Source organism: Phascolarctos cinereus, unplaced genomic scaffold (assembly GCF_003287225.1).
Source record: "Phascolarctos cinereus isolate Bilbo 61053 unplaced genomic scaffold, phaCin_HiC Scaffold_9;HRSCAF=440, whole genome shotgun sequence".
NCBI classification, from domain to species: Eukaryota; Metazoa; Chordata; class Mammalia; order Diprotodontia; family Phascolarctidae; genus Phascolarctos; species Phascolarctos cinereus.
This window is the reverse complement of record NW_027556402.1, coordinates 195880341-195895515: the sequence shown is the minus strand read 5'-3', so window position 1 is coordinate 195895515 and position 15175 is coordinate 195880341. Positions and strand designations below refer to the sequence as shown.

The window sequence follows — 15175 nt, the reverse complement described above, 5'->3', positions numbered from 1 at the left end:
TGAGCATTTTGTATTTGCTCCTGGAGGTTGGAGCCACTGAAGTTCACTGAGTAGGGGGGATAACATGATGAGATTTGAACTTTAGGAAGATCACTGTAATGACTAAATAGGTTATTTAAAACATTAAATTGAATCATATTAAATTTTGTAGTTCAGTGGGACAGCTTTCTGAATAAAGGCATAGGTGGAAACATCAGACCTCAGAGGGACCTTAGGGGACATTAGGGATAACCTTCTTATTTTACTGAAGATGAGGATACTAAGGCCCAGAGATAACACTTGCCAAGGTCATGTAGCTAGTTAGGTAGCAGAGCCAGGACCACAACTCAGGTTTTTAAAAATCTCTTAGGCCACTATACCTGCTCTTTCCATGACACCAAAGTGCTATTCTATTTTGCCTTTGACTCCTTCTGGAGTATTGCACCTAGTTCTGGGTATCAGTTTTTAAAAGGGAACTTATCAAGAGAGAATGTCTTGAGGAGGGTGACTGGCATAAGTACATGGACTCCGAACTAGGTCATATGAGGCTGAAGGAACTGGCAAAGATATGTGCGTATGTGCATGTAAGATCATGGGGTCAGCCCTCATCATAGCTATCTTCAAATATTTTAAGGGTTATGTGGAAGAGCAATTAGATATATTCTTTGTGGTTCCAGAGATTAGGTCTCAGAGAGTTGGGTAGAATTTATAGGAAGGTAGATACTGAGTCAATATAAGATGTAACTTCCTAATAATCAGAACTCTGCACCAAGAAAATAGGTTACGTTTATGTATATTGAGTTCTTCATCCCTGGAGGAAGTGTTCATGCCAGTGCAAAAGGGGATTTGCTAACTAGGATTTGAAGACAAACTGAATGTTCTTCCACTCTGAGATTTGATGAATATATGATTGTCTTGAAGACAGCCTATAAAAACAGGGGACCCCAGACTTTTTTTTTTTTGATTCAGTGACTACTTTGTAAACTGTCTAAATGCTGTAAAAATGTGAGTTTTTTCTTGACCTTGAGATTCCTGAAAGTGAGAAGGGAATTCACTTAGAGTACTAGAGTGGTATTGTGTGTGTGTGTGTGTGTGTGTGTATACAATAGAATGTTTCATTGCATGCTGCTTGTCTTCCCTACCAGCCACGGATCACAGCAATTGTGGAAAGAGGCACTTACTTGGTGGTGCCATCCAGCTTGAAGGTCTAGTGGTGGCAGGAATAGAACTTCCTTTTGGTAACCTTCTTCCCTCTCTGACCTCATAAAGCACTATGTTTTACAATTCTTAGAAATAAGTGGGTTGCTAAAGAATTTGTTTGTTTGACTTCAGATTTCTTACAGCACTTTGCCTAGATTTCTCCTTTGTCCCTAATAATGATACTTCACAGTTCTGTGATTTTGTCAACAAGAGACTTCCCTGGACTAAAACATCTATGATCTCTCAATGACTTATTTACAAAGTCCTAGGAACTTATGTGGTTGAGACATGTCAAAGTAAGGTGACTTGCCCAGGATCATACAGCTACTAAGGGTCAGAGATGGGACTTTTTAAAATTAAATTTTATTTTATTTTCTTTTAAAAATTTTACAACAAATACATATTTTTAAACTATCTCCCCTGTACCAGGCACTCTCTTAAGCATGGAATACAAAGAAAGGCAAAGGATAGCTCCTGCTCTCATGAAGCTTATAGTCTAACATGTAAACAGCTATGTACAAACAAGATACAGATAGGAGAAACTGAAAATAACAAAGGCACTAGCATTGGGGGGGGGTTGGGAAAGGCTTTTTGCAGAGCTTTTTGCTCCCATCCTTTAAGTGCAATTGTAGCTGAGACTTGAAGGGAGCCAGGAGAGGAGGGAGAGAATTCCAGGCATGGAGGACAGCCAGGGAAAATTGAAATGCATAGTTTGAGGAATAGTAAGGAAGCTAGTGCCGCTGGATCAAAGGGTATGTGTGTGAGTATGTGTGGGTGTAAGGCATAAGAAGAAGGAAAGGTAGGAAGGGGCCCAGTTATGAAGGGCTTCAGAAGCGAGGCATCTGGGTTTTATACTTATCCTGGAGACAACAGGGAGCCAGCCACTGGGGTTGATTAAATACATGGGATGACATGGCCAAACTTAATGATGATTTATTTTTTCTTCCTCTCAGGCAAATTGAGATTTGAACTCAAGTCTTCATGTCCTGAAGCTTAGCATTTGATCTCTTGTGCCACAGTGAAGCAGTAAAGGTCCAGACCTGGGATCTCACTGTTGCCCCAGAGAACCATATGGTGCAGGAGATAGACTGCTGGGCCTCAAGACATGCTGAGCTAAGGGCCTGGCAAGCAGCAGGTGTTTGATCAATGCTTGCTGCTTGTCTCCTCCCTCTTCCCCAGTTACCCCATTTCAGGTCCTATGAATTCAACCGCCATGATATCTTCCAGAAGCGTCCCTGTCTTTCCACTTAGATGTCCACTACCTTGGTTGAGGTCCTTATTGTTTCTTGTCTGAGCAACTGTTGCAACTTCCTAATTGCTCCCCCAGCTTCCTCTGTTTCTCTCTCTCTACGCCACTCTCTACACAGCTTCCAAAATAATCTTCTCGAGTTACAAGGGTGACCATGTTGCTTCCATCCTTTAACGTCAATGACTTTATACCTCTAGGACAGAGCTGGGGAGAAGCACTAGACCTGAATTTCATTGGTATAGACTCATGGGTAAGGTAAGGACTCCCTCTACTTCATGTAGGCCAATACCTTTTCCACAGTTTTATAATCCTAAAGAGTCACCCTGAGTGGTTAAATGACCCACCCAGGGTCACATAGCCAACATATGTCAGAGACAGGATTTGAACCCAAGTCTTCTTGGCTTCTAGACTAGCTCTCTCTCCATTATGTCATGCTGCAAACTCCTTGTGATGGGTCATAGAGCTAGAGCTTATAAAGGGCCCTTAGAGATCATCTAGTCCATTTCCCTCCTCTTGTAGATGAGAAAATTGAGACTGACGGACATTAAGTGACCTGACAATGCAAATAGTAGATATTAGAGCCAGGATTTGAACCCAGGTCCTTTGATTTCAATTGCTTTTTTCATCCCTACACAGTCATGAGTTTGGGGGACCTTCTCAATCTGACTTTCTCTATTTCTTATCTTAGAGGCATGTAGAAGGCACAATGGATAGAACAGTATATCAGGAGTCAAGAAGACCTGAGTTTCAAATTTAGACTCAGTTAGTTACTAGTTGGGTGACCCTTGGAAAGTCACTTTAACCACTGTCTACCTCAGTTTCCCCATTTGCAAAACAAGGATAATAGAAGCACCTAACTCCCAGGCATGGGAAGATAAAATGAGATCATAATTGTGAAGTGCTGTGTGAACTTAAAGTGTCATTTAAATGCAGGCTAGTGTTTTTATCTCACATTTCCCCTTTTTGTAAGCTCTGCATTTTACCTAAATTGTTCCTCAAAGTCAGCATGCTTTATCTAGACGCCATGCATTTGCACAAGACGGTTCCCATTCCTAGAAGACACGCCAGCCTTGTTTCTGCCTCTCAGAATCTTTTCTTTGTAAAGAGCTTAGTACTGGGCCCAGTACATATGAGGTGCTTGATAAATACTTGTTCCCCCTCTCACTTTTACTCTGAGGTTCAGTTCAGGTGTTATCTCCTCCCCAGTGATGCCCTCATCATTTCCAAATCGCTTGACATTTACTTACCTGTGTACGTATATCAATGCAACTAGGTAGAGTCAGGAAGACCTGAGTTTAAAATCTGGCCTCAGACGCTTAGCTGTGTGACCCTAGGCAAATCACTTACCCTCTATTTGCCTCAGTTTCCCCATTTGTAAAATCGGAATAATAATAGCACTTATCTCCCAGGGTTCTTGTGACGATCAAAGGAGATAAAAGTGAGGTTGCTCAGTGGATAGAGCTCTGGGCCTAGAGTCAAGAAGACCTGAGTTCAAATGTGGCCTCAGATACTTGCTAGCTGTGTGACCCTGAGCAAATCACCTAACTTTTGTTTGTCTAAATGGAAAACCACTCCATTGTTTTTGCCAAAAAACCCCAATGGACAACATTGGCATGCTAATGACCATGGGGTCATGAAGAATTGGATGTAACTGAATGATGGAACAGCAACAGTAGTACAGGGCCTGGCATGTAGCAATCACTATATAAATGTTACCTTCTGTCATTATCATCATCATCATCATCATCATCATCATCATCGTCATTCCAGTATAGTCTGAGCTTCTAGAGGGCAGAGACCATTTCATTTTAGTTGTTTTATCCTCAGGACTATCAGTGCTTCTGTATAGTAGGTGCTTAAAAATGCTTGTTGAATTAAATGATGAGGCCTTGAAGGAGGACTTCATTTTTCCTGTTCTCAGTTTGGCTCCATTTCAGATGCTTATTTATTCCTGTAAAAAAAAGGTTTCTCCTAAATAGATTGATGAGTGGATAATTTTGTATCTGGTATTGTAACATTTGTACCAACCCCTAGAGCATCCTATTTAGTGAACTACAGAGCAATATAAAAGAGAATTATCTTGATCATTCACCCTAGAAAAGTAAGGTAGATGGACCACATCTGCTGGCCAGTCTGCCATGAAGCTGGATGGGCATCTCATTAACTGAGTCCATCGACATGTGGGCCTTGGATAGGCACTCCCCAGGGTAGAGATCTGGCTGGGTAGGCCACAGTTGAGTGGGTCACTTACTTGATCACAGATGCCCATCCCTCTGACATCCTCGTTCTCCCAGTGATGCTGATGGCAATGGATGAGGGAACACCAAAATCTTAGAAGAATCAAACTTGCAAGGAAGATGAATGGCAATGGAGAGATGTTTGGAAGAAGTAAGGAAGCTGCAGCTTATTATCAGTAATGACTTGCTCATGAAAAATGGCTTAAGGGGCAAGGTCACACATCTAACAAGTCTTAGAGTCAGGATTTGAATCCAGATCTTAGGGCCATGTGTCTGGTGCTCTTCCCACTAGTCCACATTGCCTCTCACTACCCACAAGTGGGGATGTAGGTATTATTTCAGGGGATTCTCACAGTATGTGCCCAAGCAGAGGCATAGAGATGGGAAGGGGTAGAGCGCTTGGGAGGGTCAGTAGCTTTAGGAACTTGGCTAGATGGTGCAGTTGATATTGGGGAGCAGTGGTAAATAAGGACAGACAAGCAATGGTATCCTCCCTTAGCCCTCTAGTATTTGTTCCGAATGCTATATCCAAGATCCTTCATGACCAGCAGTTGTTCCAAACTTGTCACTCACCCTTAATCCCACATAGTAAATGTCCTGTTCCAGTTCCTCAAATTCCATTTGGAAGCCCCTGCACCAGATTACTCTAGACACCAACTTTGTCTTCCCTTCTTCCCCTCCCTGTTCTTTCCTTCCCACTCAGGCAGATGACCTCATTGCTTAGCTTGTTTGTCCAGCCTTCTCATTCTGAACTTTTCATCTCTCACACTGCCTTCTGGAATGCCCTCCTTTCCTCCCCTTCCCTCTTTGCTCAACCCTGCCCTCCCTTCTGCCCTTTAAAAACCTCTAACAATCCTACAAGGACTTTGCGCAATCAGCCAATGGATACCTACCCTGTGCCCAGCACAGTGTTAGCTATTTCTGGGGGAAGTTGGATAAGTAAGGGATAAAGCCCCTTTCCTTGAAGAGCTTACAAATAAAATCCATGCTATATATTGGGAGGGAGCATGGGAGAGAGCCCACCATGTGGAGTAGAGGCAGAAGGCCTGTGTCTGAGTTCCCGCTATGCCACCCACTACTAGCAATGACCCTTGGTCTCCAAGTTTGAGACTCAGCTTCCTCTTCTGTAAAATGGATATAAAAATAGCATCAATAACTAATGTTTATGTAGCACCTTCTATGCGCTAGGCACTCTGTTCAGGGCTTCTTAACAAATATTTTCCTTCTTTGACCCTCACAACAACCCCGAGGGGTAGATGCTATTATTATCATCCCAGTGAGCTTCTGTGTACTTGGCTCAGCTACCTTTGGGCACACTTACCCAGTTCGTTGCCTTACCAATGCTGGAAGTCTTTGCCTTGTGATGTTTTGGAATGCCCTTCAAGAACCCAAGGCTGCCTCCATAGCATCATGATGCATTGGAGGAGAAAAATATCTTTGATTTGGAGTCTGCAGACCTATGTTTGTGTTTCAGCTCTGTCATTCACTATATTTGTGACCTTGAGCAAGTCAGTTCCCTTTTCTGTTACATCTCTTCTCTGCCCCTTCCTAGTATTCAGGACAGGTCAGGTCAGCAAAATGTGGGACAGTGGGGTATAGCAAAGGGGGCAAGAGGCCAGACCTGGCAGTGATTGGAGAGAAAAGAGAAAGGAGAAGGTGAGATGGTTGGAAGTTGCATCTCTTTAGAAATTGTGCATAGAACAGACCGGGCAGCTGCTGTTTGCTTTAGGACCTTGGCAGGAGTCTGTTTGCAGATCAAAGGAAGCTGAATGAGGATGGCCAGTTAATTGGGAAAGGCTAGAAAGCCCATTCTGAAACAGCATTGCCTGGGGATGGTGGGACCGAAGTTGGTGACTGAGAGGAGGACATGCAGTGGTTAAGTGACCTGCCCAAGCTTATACAACCACTGAGTTTCAGAGTGTCAGGTTTGAGCAAAGGTCTCTACTCCATTGTTCCTCCACTTAGTGTGCAGTTGAATATTATATAGTGGAAAAGGCATTCAGGAGGAGCAATCAGGAGATCAGGTTTTTAGTTCCAATTCACAACTAACTTGGTTGGTTAGTTGTTGTCCTTCTTTCTCAGAAAGGACCACAGTGACATCAGTCAAGTTGCAGTGTGTCTGACTACAGCTGGTCAGACAACACGAGCTTGGAGTTCTCTACCACAGGTCAGGCACAAATAGTCCATGTGAACATTTGGGGTGGATTCTCTAAGTTTGTACGTTTTGCATTTCTTTTGAGCTTCTTCAGTTCTGCTTTGCTTAGGGCACAGTACCTTCTTCGATGAGGGCACGCCATACTGGGCAGTCCTGTGCCTGTGTCTCCCATGTCACACAATCAATGCCAAAGATGTTCAGAGTCCTTGAGAATGTTCTTGTATTGATTCCTCTGACCACCACGTCCACTAGTTTACAGTGTTAATTGAGGCAAGTCACTGAACTTTAGGCAGGTAATCTGTTTGTACAAGACTCCCCCCTGCCAACTTCCCCCCTCCCGAGCATCTTCCCAGCACTGAGAGAACACAGACATCAGGAAGGATGACCTGCCCTTTGTAGGATTTATTCTCTACTACAAAGGGTCTTTCCTTCTCCTTTGACCAATACTAATGTGGTCCAATGGAAAGAATACTGGACTTGGAGCCAGAGGACTTAGGTTCTTATTACTTATATAACTATGTACAAGTCATTGATCTATTTTTTTTGTTTCCCCATATGTAAAATGAGAGATTTAAACTAGTTTATTTGTGAGGTACCTTCCAGCTCTAACATTCTATGATTCTATGAATTACGCGTGGTGTGGGAAGTTTAGAGGAGGGCTGGGGTTGGGGAGAAAGATTGTTTTGTTTGAGATGTCTGCTGGACGTCTGGCTCTAAATGTCTAAGACTAGGGCTAGATGTATAGTTGCGGAAATAATCTGCAGAGAGATGATGATTGAAATCATGGAAGCTGATGAAATCACCTAGTTAAAGAGTAGAGAAAAAAACCCAAAAGGGGGTCCAGGACAGACTTTGGGGTATATCCACAGTTAGTGGGAATGACATAGGTGAAGATCTAGAAATGGAGTCTGAGAAAGAATGGTTAGATGTGTAGGAGGAAAGCCAAGAGGGAGCAAGAAAACCCAGAGAGGAGACGGTGTCAAGGAGAAAAGAGCAATCAGTGCTTCAGGGATGCTCAGTAAGAAGAAGATTGAGAAAATGCCATTAGCTTCAGTAGTTAATTGATCATTGGTGACTTTGGAGAGGGAATTAGGTGAATAATGAGATTGGAAGCCAAATTGAAGAGGTTTTATGATGGCTTTTTAAAGGAGTTTAGCCATGATAGATATGTAGAACCATAGCTAATTGGGATACTAGCCTCTAGTGAGGGTTTTTAAGAATGGGAGAGACTTGGGCCTCTATGTAGGCAGGAGGCAAGAAACCAATCAATAGGGAGAGACTGGAGATAAGAGAGAACCAGAAAAATAGGAAGGGATAGGATCAAAGTTCTATGTAGAGAGATTGACCTTAGTAAAGAGAAGGGCCACCTCTTAGGGACTAATATAACCAAGAGACAGTGTGGAGCAACGGAAAGATTGCTAGGTTTGGAGTTAGGGACCTGAGTTTGAATTCTCCCTCTTGTTACTTGTATGACCTTGGACAAGTCAATAAACCTTTTTGAGTCTCAGTTTCCTCATCTGTGAAATGGAAGAGTTGGACTAATTGACTTCTTAGGGTGCCTTCCACCTCTGTACTGATGATATTACAATATGGTAGTGGGAGATGATATTATAAAGGGAGAAGAAGGAACTTGTGTCCAATAACCTTGATTTCCCTCCCCCTATAGTGGATTATATGTCAAGGTTCTCATCTGAGAAGGGGTGGTATGGTAGGCTTGTGGAGAGAAGAGCTTTGAACAGCTGTAATGAGTGGTGAATCAGATAAAGATTACACTAGGGAGGAGTAGAACATTGCCTTGCTGCAATGAGGGCCTGGTTGAGATTCGATAATACAAATTTGTAGTAGAACCAGTCTGTACAGAGTTTCATGATTCGTTCCATATCTGTTCAGTAGGAGTTGAGTAGAAGTGGAGGGGAGAGCAATGATGGGAGTAATCCATGATTGAGGTTTGGCAAGGCATGAATTGTGATAAGATAAGGGGACAAGGAATTCAAGAGTAGGGGATAGTATAGAGTTGAATTGGTTCACTAAGGGCTCAGGATTGGGGAGGGATATGAATGTAGAAAGAGCAGGAGGGATGATCTGGGAAGGTATTGAAGGGTAGGTAGAAGGTTAGGAGATTTTGGTGAAGAGGAAGACTATGTTGGGGAGTAGTAGAAGGAGGGAGGCAGGGAGGGAGAGAGAGAAAGAGGGAGAAGATGAAGGTGATAATGATGATTATAATAATTATAACTGGAGTTCTTGAATGTGTAAGCGAGCCTCTTGTGGGACACATTAGTAGTAAATAGCCAGGTTTCAAACCTAACTCTTTGGACTCCAAATCCAGGCATCTTTCCATGAGACCACCCTGCTGTGGGAAAACTGATTGAAATCAGAAGATGATAGAACTTGATTTAGACACCATACTTTAACTGGAGTATTGCATAGTATAGAGAATAGCAGAGTGCTCTTTCCAAGTAGAGGTTGTTCTTCTATTCATTGTGTTTATACCCTAGTGCATAATGCCTGATGTACAGTAGATGCTTAATAAACACTTATTGGTTGATTGATGTATGACTTTCTTTGGTGAGTCATGGGAACGTAGACTTAGAGATAGAGTAAATGTTCAGAGTCATCTAGTCCAACTGTGTCATTTTACAGTTGAAGAAACAACCACAGAGAGGTTAAGTGACTTCTATGACATCACACAAGTAGTAAATGGCAGAGTCAGAATTTGAACTTAGGTCTTCTGACTTTAAATCTAGCACTCTTCCTACTGGATGCATCTCTTACTATACTTCCTGGTTGCCTGTGATGCCAAAGGTCTCTGGAGAAAGTCGTCTCATCTCAAAAGGATCCATCTTTAAACTTGCATGTGTTGTAGGTGTGCACGTGCATGTGAGTACCCATTCTTGAGTACTCACTGGGGACAGGTGAGTCTTTGATCACAGCTGTGCCTTTGGGTATGAAAAGAGGCTTTCGTGAATATTCCCATTGAACATCTGAACAAACTGAAGTTTTGTTTCTTGATGGTGTTTTCGTATTATCTTTCCACCTCATCCCTCTTTTACTCACTCCTTCCCCATCAAAGGTTTCTTCCTTATTTTAAATAGTTCTTGAACAAATTTCTCTACAAAATGGCTCCCTACCTTTTGAGTCCATTAGCATTTTCACGGGGAAGATGATCTCATTTTAAACCTTGATATGCTGCTCTGTTGGATTCATTCTTTGTGTTTCTAAAGGGATACATTTTACTCAGAGCCTTCCCTTATCCACAGTTGGAAATAACCTACATTAGAGAGAAACCATGTAGCATAATGAAAAGAATACTGCGTGGATTTGACATTAGAAGTTTTCATGTCTTGGCTTTAACACTACCTTTTTGATGGTGGTCCAGTTACTTAGATTTTCTGAGCCACAGAAATGGGCTAATAATGTACTTTGTACCCTTATTGGGTTATTGTTAACCTCATGATTCTCTAGGCATTGTGGCTACTGTTGCTTCATTGCAGATGAATGTCATCAACAATGATCAAAAATGTCTTTCGGATGATTCAGAAGACAGATCTTAAAGGGGACAGAAGAGAAGTAAAAACTCTGTGTTCATTCCCTTGGATTCTATTTTTTTAAAAAATATTTTTCATTTTATTTGTATTCTTTTTATTTTATTTCATTTAAAACTTTTCTTTCTATTATGAATTTAGCAATTATCACCCAACACGAACATTACATTATAGAAAGAACAAAAAAAGAGTATTGTTTATGAAAGTGAACATCTGTTTGTTTTTTTGAGTATATAATAAATTTAACATAGTAACAAAATTGCCCTGCTCATGTCCTTTCCTGAACTTCTTTTTTGTTTTCTGTTTTTAATGTTTTATTGATTTTCCTACCTTTTAAAAAGATTTCAATAACTGTGTACTGTTTTCCCTTGTAACAAAAACAGCCAGGTAGCCTGGTGGACAGAGTGCTTTACTTGGAGTCAGGAAGAAATGGGTTTGAATCTCATGTCTCAGACACTATGTTGATTAGTGACTGTGGGCAAATTACTTCACTTCTTGGCTTCTGCTTCCTCTGTAAAATGAAGTTAATAATAGCAGCTATCACACAGTGTTGTTATGAGGTTCAAAGGAGATAATATATGTAAAGTGCTTTGCAACCTTAAAGAGGTGTGTTATTGTTACTAGTCAAAGCAAGTCCTCATGTTGGCCATGTCTGAAAATGAATATTTAATTCTGTACTTCTAGGCTAATATCTTTCTGCCAAGAAGTGGGAGGCATGCTGGATTCTGTTTTCCTGAAAGGTTTTCAGGATTCCGAATGTAGACAGGATGTGACTTCTGTGTCCATGAGCCAAAGAGATTTTTGTACATCTGCTTATCTAGTATTCCCATGGAGAGGAACAGCTGTCTCAGTAACAAATAGCTTGTATGGCTGCCCAACTCCCTGCTTGGATGCAAGCCTAAACTCACTTTTCTGTAAAAACACTTTTTATTGATATCTTTTATTTTTATATCACCTTTATTTCTAAATGTATGCTCTCTCCCTCCTTAGCACTGTTCTTTGTCATAAAGACAAAGGATAAAAAAAGAGAAAGAGAAAAGACAAAAGAGGAAAAAAAACCCAAAAGAGCACTTACCAACTAGTGCATCAACCAAATCTGGGATTATATACAGTGTTCTGCACTCATAGTGCCCCAGCTCTGCACAGAAGGGCAGGAGATATGTTTTCTAATGGGGAATCTTGGTTCCTAGAGTCGTGATAATTTTTTTGTTTAATGTTTATTTCTTTCCATTAATATAGCTCTATCTATTTTATATGTTATTTTCTGGGTCTGCTTGCTTCACTTTGCATCAATTCACAGAAATCTTTCTATATTACTCTGTAGTCTTCAAATTATTCTTTTTTTAACTGCACAGTACTATTGCGTTACATTCATGGACCACAGTTTATTTATCCAGACTCTAATTAATGTACTTCTTTGTTTCCATTTCTTTGCTACTTAGAAAAAAAAGATGCTGCTATGAACATTTTGGGACCTAGCTTTTAATCTTTCCCCTCTTAGTGGGATCTCTGGGTCAAAGGGGATGGACATTTAAGTTACTTTCTTAGTTTTCTTCTGAGGTGCTTTCTAGAGTGGTTGGATGAATTCACATATCCACTGACAGAGTGCTGTTGGGGTGCTTGTTTTTCCATGGCCTCTCCAACATCTACTCTTCACATATTTTGTCTTCTTTGTCAGTTTGCTCAATCTGCTCATCTCAGATGAAACCTTAGAATTGTTTTGATTTTTATTTCTCTTATTTAGTGTTTTGAAGCATTCTTTCATTTAGTTGTTAATAATTTGCAGTTCTTTTGAGAGCTGTTTGTTCAAACCTTTGACCTTTATCTCTTGGGAAATGACTCTTGGTGTTACATATTTGTGTTAGTTCCTTATATATTCAAACCTACTTTTTATAAAAAGAAAACAAGGACTTAAATGAAATAACTGTTTTATTTTACGTTTGGGTCAGAGACTACTTGGATGTATATCTGTGATCAGTAGCATTGAAGACCCTCTGGGATTTGGCTCCCACCTACCTTTCTATTCCTATCTCCTATCACTCTTACCCTTATGTGTGTCCTATACTGAAGCCAGATCTGTTGTTTTTGGTTTCTTGCTTCAAGTATCCTTCTGGCTAGAGTCCCTCTGTAGTCCTATCCTCAATCCCAGATCTTCTTATTGGCCTTGCCCCATCTTTCTAAAGTTCAGCTCAAATCCCTTCTCCTACAGTCTCTTTCAGCTTTAAATAAAAGATTCTGTGGAATCTATGGTGGTGCTCCCTTCTCAACCTTCAGGCAGAAGCCAGAGCCAGGGTATCAGGTGAATAAGTCTTTGATCCAGGCGCTGATGGTCGGGGAAGAGGGAAGATGCTGCCCATTGCTATGGTACCCACTGGTAGTGTCATTCACTCTTCCCACCAACCCAGATCCAGCCTCTCTAGGGGACAGGATGCTCCTTCTGTCTATACTCATGGTCTGCTGCCACTTCTCGTCCCTCACTCCAGTCTGTCCTTCACATAGTTGCCAAGGCAGTCTTTCTCAAGTAAAGATCTCACCTTGTTACTTCCTTACTCACTAGACTCTAGTATCCCCCATTGCCTCCAGTATAAAATAGAAGCTCCTCTATTTAGTTTTTAAAACCTTTTACAAACTGGCTCCAACCTATCTTTTCAGTTTCATTGTGCATTATTCCTCTTATCACACTTGCAATCCAGCCAAACTGGGTTTCTTTCTGTTCTTCTCATAGGATATCCATGTCTGTGCTTGCCTGGAGTGCACTTCCTCCATATTGAAGCCTCATCAGATCCCCGTTTTGCTTTAAGATTCTGCTCACATATCACCTTCTACATGAAGCCTTGCCTCATCCCTCAATTGCTGTAACCTTTTGTCCAAACTTCCTTGTATTTAAGTGTTTTGGGCTTATTTTCTTTCTATTTATTCTGAATTTACTCTGTACTTATATCTCTTACCTGCCCCTTTCCCTCCATTAGAATCTGAGGTTTTGAAAGTAGGTGTTGTTTCATTCTTTGTCTTTGTTCTATCTGTAGTCCCTAGCAGAATCGCTAGCAGTGTCTGGCATGTGATAATTGTTCATTCATTTCAGTCATATCTGACTCTTCATGATGGGGTTTTCTTGGCAAAGATGCTGTAATGGTTTGCCATTTCCTTCTCCAGCTCTTTTTACAGATGAGGAAACTGAGGCAAACAGGGTTAAGCAACTTGCCTAGAGTCCCACAGCTAGTAAGTGGCTGAGGCCAGATCTGAACTCAGGGAGATGAGTCTTTCTGAGTCCAGGCCTGGCACTCTCTCCACTGCATCACCTACCTGGCACATGATAGGTGCTTAATAAATGTTTGTTCATTAAATATATCCTATCTGCATTTACTGAATTCATGAAAGAATTGCTATTTGTATCTCTGTTTTACTTTCTGTGAGCTAACATAGTGTTTTGTATGTCTTTTCATATACTTTCACACTCTGCCTTGTATCATTTGTCCTTGGGTCTTTTCCCTCTCTAGATGGTTAACTCTCTGAGGGCAGGGGCAATATCTTATGTTCCTCTGTATCCCCTCTCTGTACTGGTGTTTAGGAAGGGTTTGGTAAAAGTCTGCTGAATACGTTCATGAGCCATTCTTTTTGGTCACAGTTTATTGGTATTTTAGAAAAATGCATTGGTTCTAGTTTGAGGGATACCATTAGCTGTTATTCTGAAAAGTAAACTTTGATTATGTAATAAAATTGAAATTTAGACTTCGGGCCAGGATTTTGGCAATTAGGAAGATTCATTTGGGATTTTGGTTTGTGACTCAGTGTCCTCAAGGATGAAGATGATGGTAAATATTGGCAATGCTAAGTGCTACTTGCTGAATCATGTAACATGTTCCCTAACAGCTTATTCTGTTGTTTTTTTTTATCTTTTTGACTTTATTTTTGTGAGCTGATTATATTGGTCCATAAAATGTTAGAACAGGGGAAAGGAGAGAGGGGCAGATAGTCTAACCCTCTTACTCTATACATGGGGAAACTGAAGTCCAGAAAGAAATGATTCCACTCAAGATCACACATTGAGTTGGAGGCAAGCTCCATTTGGAGTTCCAAACGAAATCTGAATCTGTCAGTTCTCAGGCCAGTGCACCTTTCTCTACTCTACAGTTTCCCTCCTTGAAGGTCCATTTCATGTGTCACCTCTTCCATGAATTCTTCTGTAACGACCACAGCTAGAAGTGATTTCTCTATCCTTTGAACCCCCATAACACTGTGTTTGTACCTTTTATGTACTTATCACATTCCACTCATAGTTATCCTTGGATGTGCCCTCTCTCCCTTATTTGATGGTGAGCTTTCTAAAGCATGATTTCTTCCTCTTTTGGGCTATCTTATTCCCCCTCCTTGATTGTAATCTCCCTGAAGTTAGGGATGGGAGAAGATGGGGTCCATATACTCAACTAGTAAGTTGAGTTTGTATCTCCCATGGCTCTCAATATAGGACCTCATAATAGTAGATACTCAGTAAATATTTGCTACCTTTGTATCTCACAGGCCATTCTCTAATAGCCTTCTTTTTCTATTTCCATTCTTTTCTGATTGTCATTTCTAGACTGCCTGTTGATGTTGGTATACAAGGACAAATCTGAAAGAGCCAAGGGTTACAAAGAGAGGAGCAGTGTGACTCTAGAGGACATCTGTGGCCTCGATCCTGGTCTCCTCTACGAGGGCTTGACTCACACTCTAGCCATCATTTGCCTGTCCCAGGCTGTGATGCTAGGTTTTGAAAGCAAGGACACAATGTATGCCTGGGATATCCGGATCCGCTACTCTTTGGGGGAAGGTAAAC

The 15175-nt window shown here is 41.2% G+C and overlaps 1 protein-coding gene across 1 annotated transcript in view; it reads left to right on the top strand.

The window, feature by feature from the left end:
- DOK7 (docking protein 7) overlaps positions 1-15175 on the top strand; it is a 117425-nt gene that overhangs the window by 3293 nt on the left and 98957 nt on the right. The window contains exon 3 of the mRNA XM_020992264.2: positions 14939-15169. Coding sequence (XP_020847923.1) covers positions 14939-15169 — 231 coding nt within the window. The remainder of the gene's footprint in view (positions 1-14938; positions 15170-15175) is intronic.